A 10,740-nucleotide genomic window follows, 5' to 3' on the forward strand; every position below is an offset into this window, starting at 1 on the left:
CAGAGCAGCTTGGTGGAAACAAACATGATCTCATATGATGACAAACCTGGGTAGCTACGGTTCATGCTATAAAACTGCATTATGTGGTGCATCCTGAAAAGTGATTGTGTGCATTATTGCAGGGATCTAGGTTGGCATTGTGATGGAGGGCTCCTTGCAGACTAATTGCGGCACACAATGTAATATTTCCCCCACACTGCCCAGGAACATCCACAATAACTGTTTGTCAAATTATTTTTTGGGACCCGATGCTTGGTTTTTGCTAAACTGAATCCAGATTTGTCAGTGAAGGTGAACGCTCTGCTGAGCTGTTTCAGTGTCCAGGACTCTCTGGAATAGAAAATACATACACTGTACCATGAGTATCATGTAACTCAAAACAAAGGACTACAATAGCTACATTTTCACATAAGGATGGGGTGGGGGCAGATACATTCAGTCAAAGCTACAAGGGACAGGCAAGGCATGTGCCTCCATAGACACCTGTCCTCAGTCCCAGAATGCACCTGCCTAGGTGAAAAATTGCTTTGTCTGAATATAGCTATGCAGTGCCGACAGAACATGGTCTATTGTCATTAACAGTAGTACCGAGACACTTACTTGCACATAGACATATTGAAGGTCTTTTAACTCTAATGCAGTTTCTCTCAAATGGAATCCTGTACAGCTGCTTCATGGTAAGTTGATGTTTTTTCATGATGAGGCAGAGTGTCAGTATACCGGCATGACTGATGTTATGGAATGTTATGTGATCTGCTATGATTCACTCTTGAAGTTGATGTAGGCGGATGGTGTTTGACTGACAGTGGCCAGTTCCTGTTCATGGGTGAAAAGACACTGCCTTCCATCCTGAGGAGGTTGTCTGACAGTTCTGTAGAGAATGCAAGAACATGATTTCATTTGTTAGGTTATTTTTATACATACTGTGCGGTCATACTGCACACAGTACTGTAACATCAAAACTGTATTACATGTACTGCATAGACCTAATATTGTAGGACTATACTTGGTTGTTCTGTGATGTGGGATAATGTGCAACAATTACACAGGTACAGTCTAGCGTGGAATGTTGAAGACATACCTGTTATCCAGTCTCAATATCTGTATAATGGATGCCAACATGTAGTGGCTCAAGTTGGGCTGGACTCTGCCCAGCTCCTCTAAGAGTCAGGCCATGACTTATGACGTGGTCCACCAAAATAGCCTTAATGTAATCAGAAATATGTTGCTGTCTACTGCCTGGGACCCTTCATCTTTTGTCCTCATCCTCCATCTACTCGTTTTCCTCTCTACCTCTCGCTCTCACTGCCTCCATGCTTGCAAAATTCTCACAAAGGAGCTTACCTGAGGTCTGTCTGTAGTGCTAAGACTGATTGGTGTTCTGTTTCTGTGTAAGTGTGTCTAGGTATGTATGTGTGTGGGTGTAGCTTAATGTCAGAAACAGTGTGTAGTGTTTTGCATAATGTACCGGAGAATTGCAATAAAGTGCAAAGCAGAAAATATGTTTGTACTTTTGGTGATTTTCTTTAAGGTATGGTTACAAAAGGTTGTGAAGATTTTGTCTAAGCATTCACTTTCAGTGTGTAAGCAATCAGCAAAATCTGTTTGAACCCTAGAAGATTGACAATGAAAGCCCATTGAAGGGGCTAAGAACCAGTTGAAGTCAGGATGAACTAAGAACTCGAAGTAAATAACCAGACGTATTACTGCCTTATGGATTCATTTTGATACTCACTGTCATGGAATTGTGAGGGACTGCATTTGGCAGTCTATCGCCATATAGGCCTAACTTGATCTCTTTACAGTTAATCCCTACTCTCGGTTTAAGATCTTATAGTACAATTAAGGTATTTTTAGATTACGTACACTTAATTATAATTAAGACAAGAGCACATGGCATGGATTTAGTAAGCGGTTTCATTTAGCATGTTATCCATATAGATATGACCAACATAATTGTGTTGTGTTATGCATTAGCGATTGACCTCTCAAGAGTTTTTGAGGATGTTACCGATTGACGATTGTCCTTTAGAATGAGCTAAAACTGATTGTGCAAGAGTGAAGGCTAGACATTGCAACACAACTTACTCACCCACACCACTGACCCAAGAAGCAGCCATGGTGTTTTGGTGTCTCGTGTTTCTTTACATTGTGTGATTCACGCACTAATTCATATCACTGCAATGGGAATGAGGTCTTATACATTAGGATCGCATCATCCCAAACTACCCATATAGTGGTCGGGCAAAGCTAATTCATCAAAAACACGCGCGCTACATTTCCGAAACGCTGTGTAAATTAAAAAAACACATGCAACTTCAGACATGCTGCAAATCCAGCCACAACCGCAGGACGCGGCAAAGGGCACGAGCTCATGAGACCAGCGGTAATCGAGTAGCTGATGAAAATGATTATATTTGCGATTACCACGATTTTATCATTGGTTAGGCTGATACAGAATGAACAACTGATTTATTTATGCTCCGAATTCTTGAATATTTAGTTTTGAGGTTGTACACAACAAAGCCTTAAAGAACGCTGATAAAAATCTCATTTAGCATAAATTCCTGTCTTATTTCCTAGTTATCTAGCTAGCTACATTCAGTGTGTATTAAGATACTAATTTATGTAGCTAGGTCTATTTTACTGGCAGGGTCAGGTTTATATTTGGGATTTTGATTGAATTGTTGTTTAAGACTGCGTTCTTTACAATCTAACAGTAGCAACAAATGCAATAGGCCATTTGTTCATTCTGTACCATAAAGCAGGCACAAAACCGTGGTAATTGCAAATATAAATTTCTTTTCGCTAGCTGTTCGGTTGTTCCTCCCCTTTTGGTGTCCACTGGAAGCAACACTTCCCGTTGTGTTGTGACTGGCTTTGCAGAACTTGTTTTATGAAACTGCACCTCGTTTCCAATATGTAGCACATGTGTTGTCATTTTGAATAAAGTGTTTTCTCAGTTTGTATAGCGTTTATGAATTTGCATCGCGTTTTTGAAATGTAGCGCAAGTGTTGTCATTTTGATGAATATGTGTTGTGTAGTTGCAGCGTGATTGGTAACTTGTTGCGCAATGGGTCTTCCCGGCCACCATAGTGAGCACTATTCCGAGCATGCCCTCCGGATCTGGCACTAATCATTTACACTAATTAATGACTGCAAGCCAAATTGTTTACCCCGCGAGTTTACTTCTGTAGTATTGGGTGGAGTGTTTATTTCCCCTGATGGCCACTGCTTACACAGCATAATAACTGGCCTACCTGATTACTGAAATAGAACAGAAACAAGCAGATTCCCCAATTATCATGTGTGACTTCAGTCATGCAAACCCGACTACTGAATCACTCAAGCACATCTGTCCCCTGTCAACAGGTCCCAGCCCAGTGCATTGTGCCAACTAGCCTTAAAACTTGTATAATCACACCAGTTCCAAAGAAGCAATCTCCTGTTTCAATGACTAGAGCCTGGTTGCACTAAACTCTGTTATGTAGTGTTTTGAAACACTTATTTTGCACTACCTCAAACCTATAACTGATGCCCTCAAAGACCCCTTCCAGTCTGCATATAGAACAACCAGGCCTGTGAATGATCCTATACATTTGGCCCTGCACTGCAGCATCTTAACGCCTGCATTCTGTGTGTGGACTACAGCTCTGTCTGTAATACTATAATTCCTGACCTACTAATGGATAAACTGAGACAACTCAATGTACATCCACCAATCTGTCACTGGGTTATCAGCATTCACTCCACCAGGAGGGATATGTCACGCTGCTGTGTCAGGATAGGTGCCTGTATCTCTGATCCTCTATTTCTGAATAATCTACAAGGCTGTGCACACTCATCCATGTTCTAGGGACTGTACACCAATGTCTGTACTTCTACGAGTAACTCCGCCAAACTCAAAGTTTGCAGATGACACAACCCTGATTAGCTTAATCTCAAAGAACCCCTCTCCCATGGAAATAAGTTCAACAGTCAGCATGGTATAGTCACACCACCACAGAACACTACAGAACCACCACAGAGTCCTCTGCACTACCACATAATCACCTGGATGACCACATACATAGATCTGCTCCACAACATAGAAAGTCATCTGCTCCATTATCCAGCAAAATCTCTGATAGAACAAGAATATTAATACTTTCTTTTAAACAAGGGCCTTCAGTGCTTGCACTTTTGGCCACAGCTGAAGATATTTAAATTGCTGCAGACATTGCCGGTTCTATTCTGTACATCAACAATAGAGTCAGTCATTACATGAACCATCTTTGCATGCTAAGCATAAGTTACAGCAGAGAAGACCATCAGCTGTCAGCTCTGCACCCTTACACACATATACTCATCCAGGGTAAATCATGGCTGACACACACCCCAGCTATTCTCTCTTCCAGTATACATCTCCCCTCACAGAGTAAACTGAGGATAAGAGCCCCGAAGTGCCACACCAGCCCACCTGACTACTTGCTGTTTTGCTCATATGTATTTGGAATTGACAACATATACTGAAGCTTGGCCAGTGTAGTTTAACACCTGAGGGAAAGCTGTAATACTTTTTATCCTGTCCCCTTTCTAGAAAATCAGTACAACAATGTACATTCGTCCTGTATACTTTTTATTGTGCTGTAGTTTTCAGGTACCATAGACATATTAGTGTACCTGTTTTCTTCTCTGAATGTATTGATTATGGAGGCCACTGAGAATCTGATCCTATAGTGTTTTCTGAATACTTACACCTGTTTTCTGAAACCACAACTCATTTTTGCAAAACTCTATTATTATAAATTATTATAAACTCTGTATTATTATAAACTTTGTACTATTATAAACTCTAGATGAACAGATCATCTTGAGCAGATGGGATAAGTGCACTATACTAATATCCCTTTTGTATTATCAATGTTTAGTGATCAGCAGTCTGCTGTAAACGGGTCAAAACTTTATTTCAAATGTACATGCATTTAGTCAGAATAAAACACAAATACTAAGAAAAATCTATTTTATTTTTCTGCAAACATAACATTTTTAATCACACTTAGTCACAAGTTGTAGGCAATGAAATACAGAAGATACAGACTTTTAAAGCGGGGAAAAAAGAAAAAGGAATGAACCCCCCATAGATTTAGGGTGCATCCTGTGTCCTGTTTGGATTTGGTCAAAGCACCACAACTACATGACAAGCAATGTTCTCTCTGCTAAGACAGTGAGGGAAGTGTCATCTGGAGTGACATATCCACCCCAAGTGTCTCCACTTATCTGTATCCCCACAGGTCTCCTCCATTGCCAGTAGAAAGGGTATGTGTTCCCAGGGCAGGTGGTTATTCACGTTCCACCTCCATGATGAAAAAATACTTCATTGGGGTTTAGGAACTGCGCGCAGTGGGAGGTACAGAACAACAAAAACAAAAAAAATCGTGGATGGTTGATGAGCCAATTTCGGACAAGAGCAGCCCGGTGGAAAGTTCAGTTCTTCAAGATGGCAAAGCTGGACCACTCTGGCCCGTTCCTATGGTCATGAGGAATCGATATATTGTGTAAGGCGTCAGGGAATGTGATGTGAGCAGTGTTGTTTGGGCCAAAAGTGGCATGGTGATGCAAAGCCCCATTTGTGCAATGGCAGCGCACATAGTAATGTTGGCCCTTGCTGTCCTGCACCACCGATAATGGTGCGCTGCTTTATAACATATCTTCTCCTGCACCTTGTTTTAGCTTGGTTGAAGCCAACCTCATCAACACAGATGTCCTTGTGGTGCATTGCAGAAGCATATAGCTCCGTTGTTCTCTGAATCAGACAAGGCAAAACAGTATTACAGAATACTGTAATCAGACTCAATATGGTGCAAGTATGCACTGGAATACAGAAATTGCTTACCTGCACATATTCATAACAAGGTTGTACCGCTCTGTCGGATAGCCTCTCAAATGGCACTCTGTCCAGCTGCTTCATTTCTATGTGATGTCGTTGAAGGATACGGGACAGCGATGACAAACTGACTGGGTTATTGAAGGTGGTGTTGTCTGCAAAAATGTTGTTTTGTAGTTCTTGCAGTCAAATGCTGTTGTTCCTATGACAATATTCACACAGTACTCTTGCTGTGGTGTAAAGAGACAATTTTTTTTCCCACTCAAAAATGGTTGTCTTTCAATTCTGCAAAAACACGATGTGAATGGTTAGGGTTTAACACTTCAACAAGCTGATACTACAGTAAATGGGATTTTTACACGGACTAAACATCGTTATCATAGATCTATCATAGATACCTCGAGTGTTGTATTGTAGTCCACTATGTAGTGGCGTAAATATGGTTGTATGAAGACTGTGGAGGCTGTGGGGTGTTTACCCACCTTTCATACTCAAACCATGGCTGACCACAGGATTAACATCCACGAGGGCTTGTCTTCTTCCATGTCCTCACCCTTTTCTCCTCTTATTCTCACCCTTTCCTCTACCTTGCTGAGAAATGTTCGTCTCCATTGTTGCCCAAACCAAGAGGACTAACCTGTTGCCTGTTGCTATGGCTCATGCTGTGTTGTCTCAGTGAAGAAATGAGTTGTAAGTGTTTTCCCATTTAACAACTGGGTGTAGGTAAGTTTGAACAGCAGTGTTTTCCAAACTAAACAAAGCAGATTCCAGTTTTGGTAATTGTGTGTAATATACAAAACTGTGCATAGTGTTTTGCAAATTGTGCATTTGAAATTGCAAACTGATTGCTAAGCTGAAAATGTGCTGCAGTTCTCCCATACCTGGTTAAAAGATTTGATGCACGAGTAAAGTTTCAGTGATTGTGCCTCAGTTATCAGTTTCTATGTGTTCACAGTCAGAAAAACCATTAGGCTGCACATGTTGTCCTGTTTCCCTCATAGTCATACTGTGGACCAAAACATGATCTATGATAGCTGCTTTAATTTAATCTGACTGCTCTTGTTTTTGGTCCCCCTCCTCCTCCTCCTCCTCCTCCTCTGACAAAGCGCTCCTCTTTATTGTTGCCCTCCACAGCTAAAGTCACAATCCAGTTCACACATGCCACTTGTATTTGAATTGGTGTTTATTCTGTTTACACATTGAAAAATGTGTCTAAATAGATGAATGTTATTTAAGTTTGTGAAAAAAGTGATTCATTAATGAATATGTTTTTGACAGTTTTCTTCCGAGAATGGGTTTAATGTTTTAGCAGTTCAGCAGTTTAGCAGTTTTATTTAGAGTTATTGATCATCTGCCTTCAGTTGAGATGTGCTTACAAATTCATATCTTATATATTTCAGGGTCTCTGCCAATCGGCCCTTTTTCCAGAAGCGGTTGCACTGAGATGCAGCAAGCCGCAGCTACTCCATGTTGCTCGCCACACCAGACATGACTCACTGTGGTAGTTCCCGCAGTGACAACGGGAATTGGATGAGCTTTATGGGAGTCTACTCTTTGGGATCAATTATGTACTTTTCCCATATGTTTAAACTATAACAAGCTCCTGTTCTGAGCTTTCCTGCTGTTGGAGTAATATATAACCCTGGCTAGATCCTTTGATTATGGGCCTAAATTGCATGATGTAGCAAGAATTCTTAATTTTGTACTGTTCATATATATCTGGAAACGTCTGGTTGGCCATGAGTAGTAAGCAGTAAAACAGGCCCAAAGCATTTTTTTTTTTTGCTTGCCGTCCGCATTTACTACTGTGGTTACCCTTTTGCAGTGAATCTGTTATAGGATGCTAGCTAGCTAAGTATTAATGTGGAAAAAACATATATTTCTGTCTTTTTGCTGTCACACAAGCAAGCAAACAAATAAGCAAACAAAAATAAAACAAGGTGAACCTGTGATTTAGGAACATTAACCTCACTGTCTGGCTATCTTACTGAATGTCTCTGCAGCAAACTTCATTTTTCCTTGTGATAGTCATACACATGTTCAATCAGCAATGGGAATATTATATTTGATAAGGACCACACTTTTCTGTTTTGAGTTAATGTTTTGTGTGTTTCTGCTTTTCTTGTTGCATTTTCACTGTTGATTTCACAATTGGTTTAGATTTTGTTGTGTTTTCTGATTTGTTAGTGTTTTTTGCACTTCATGCCACTGTGTGTGTCTCGAATGTCAAATAGGTCAACACCAAATCACACAAACCGATCAGTCACTTGCCAAATAAGTGTATTCAATGTGATAGAAATAACTTCTTCAATGCATGTAATAGATTTGTGTATGTTCCATTTTTGCAATAATAAATTGTAGAGGAAACTGCTCAGCCTACTTTTTCATTTATCTTTATTTGCTAGTTTTTGTTGAGAAATGTAAGACGTAAACTACATCTGTGCATTGTTTTATTTACACTGCATATTTGAACAAGTAATGGTAGTCTATGTACTATATTTTTAAAAGGTCATTGCATTAGTCAAGACTGTGAACCGAACGAATTCAGTGCCTTAATTGACATCTGTGAGAGAGTACAATCCAGCTATTATCTTGTTCAAGCATGGTACGCCAACATTCTGTCTAAACAGCTACGTTTCCAGTCTAGGGTCGGAGTCCTGTTCATATCTGTAATGATATACTTCCATTCTGGTCACGGCACGCGTCTCTAATGTTATTCATCCACCTTTTAAGCCTCCTCTGTTCAAGTACAGGACCATTAGGAACACAACCCCAATCAAAGCCAACACAATGCCAAGAAACACGTAAGAAACCGTTTCTAATTCCGCGTTGATGCAATTGATATCCTCCATAAGAAGTTTCTCCACAGGTAATCCCCTCTTTGTCTCTGGTAGCGCACAAAGTAGACGACTGGAATCTGCGCACTGAGAGTCATTTTGCAACCAATAATATAATTCTTGCAGCTCACAATTACATATGAAAGGGTTCATTGACAGGAAAATTCTTATTTTTTTTATATGCATTAAAACTTGAAACGTTGTTTCCTCCAATATTCTCGATAGAATTGTTAGTTAGTACTAACGTATTTAAGTTAAGATTGTCAAACCGTGCAATAGGTATTGCCTTTAAGCGATTTCCTGACAAATCCAGTCTCTGAAGATTTCGCAGACATCCCGTGGGACAGCGCACATCGTCAAATTCCTTGCGCCAGAACTCATTAGAGTGTTATTTAGATAGAGAAAACGCAGGTCTTCCAAACCACAAAAGCCAACGCTGAAACGGTCTCTAGTTTGTTGTGACTCAAATCCAAGCGTTGAAGTCGCGAGAGTCCGCGAAACGCATATGCTTTGATTACACGTATGTTGTTCCAAGATAATTGCAGTGTCTTAAATTCCAAATCCGTCCCGTTCACTAAAAATGCACTCTCAGGTAGAGCTGAGATGTTGATTCCCCTCAGAATTAACGTGTTGGTCCACTGGGGTACAACAAGCGGTAGCTCGATTTCTTGGGAATCCAGACAAGTAACATTACCCGAATCCTCAAAGTAGGTGCACGGATAAGGACATGTTTCGGTACTGACAGACCAAACCAAAAATATAATACTGCGTCTTGCAATAAGTGCGAATAAATTGCTTACATAAAGAATCCACGCGTTTTTTCTTTCCATTTTCATAGTGGGTAAATAATACGGCTTCGAAACTGACGAGTCTCTTTTGTGTCTGTAGACTGTACCGAGCGGAAAGCTCAGCTCTCATTGATTTTATTTTTAAAAAATTGTATTCACTTTCTGATGAAAAATAGTTTTAAACATCGCACGGAGGAGTGCAGTCCGTACGGCGTGACAGCGTTTTGGCACGGTGGGTTCATTCTGTAAGTCACTGACGCTCGCAACTCGAAAAGCGATCAAATACTGTCCACCAGGATCTCAGAGATGACCAAACCTCGCCCACTTCTTCTATTTTCACAGAGTGAGAGAGAGAGAGTTTCAACTCTGCAGACACGCATCTACAGAAGTAAAGCTATTATTAATTCAACCACTAGCTAAAGGTTATTTCTATTAAGTCTGAAAGCTATTCTTTAGCTTACCCCCATTAGTTTGTTCCATACATACAGATGTACGCATATAGTCTATTTTAATGCGCTGCAAAATGACTAACATGCATGATTTTAAAGGCAGCAAGGTCTGGTTCTAAAAGGTCCTGTCAGTATCCTGGGCCCGTGCACCCCAACAAAATACCGAGTTTCTCCAGAACAAATTCAGATCCAACATTTCATTCTGTCTATACCGTCTATGTCGTCTTTGCTTATGAACTCACTGGTGTCACACATCACTCTCATCTGGCCTATAAGGTCCAGAACTCAGATCTCTGTAAAGATGATATGTGATGTGTGGTTGTACGGTGTTATGTAATAAAACAGACTTCAACGGCATGACCACCCTTGTTTTTTGTAGAAAAAAACATAAATGGTCTCATCTTTTTGTCTCGTCTGACATCAAACTCAGTTCCAATGAAGACCCATGTGCTTATGTTTGTGGTTTTATTAGAGTAGCAGCTTTCTTCTGGTCAGCTTTTTAAAAAGTTCATTGCAATACTAATTTATATAATTTGGTGACTTTATGACTTCAAGATGAATACAGCATCAATGTTCATAAAATTTTGTTCTTTTAACAGTCCATTTTTACAGCCATTTCCTTGTTTTATTTATATGGTTTTTAGAAACGTCGATAAAACAAATGTAATTTTACATTTGACATTTTCTTGTATGCCGAGTATGAATCAGAATAGCATTTTTCATAAGCTATTTTCCTTATACGTGCCTTTCATGCAGACCCGCATGGACAAAAATGGACAAAGATGTAAAAATGAAACAG

At 40.1% G+C, this 10,740-nt stretch overlaps 1 protein-coding gene across 1 annotated transcript; it reads right to left on the reverse strand.

Annotated features, from left to right (window-relative positions):
• Positions 1 to 8,273: 8,273 nt before the first annotated feature.
• waif2 (Wnt-activated inhibitory factor 2) lies at positions 8,274 to 9,756 on the reverse strand. Its single transcript, XM_027006505.2, is given in 6 exon segments — positions 8,274 to 8,554; positions 8,556 to 8,599; positions 8,602 to 8,881; positions 8,883 to 9,044; positions 9,047 to 9,129; positions 9,132 to 9,756. Coding segments are annotated over 6 exon segments (1,035 nt in total). The 5' UTR covers positions 9,541 to 9,756; the 3' UTR covers positions 8,274 to 8,497.
• Between the last annotated feature and the right edge of the window lie 984 nt (positions 9,757 to 10,740).

This window comes from Electrophorus electricus, chromosome 17 (genome assembly GCF_013358815.1).
Source record: "Electrophorus electricus isolate fEleEle1 chromosome 17, fEleEle1.pri, whole genome shotgun sequence".
Classification (NCBI taxonomy): Eukaryota; Metazoa; Chordata; class Actinopteri; order Gymnotiformes; family Gymnotidae; genus Electrophorus; species Electrophorus electricus.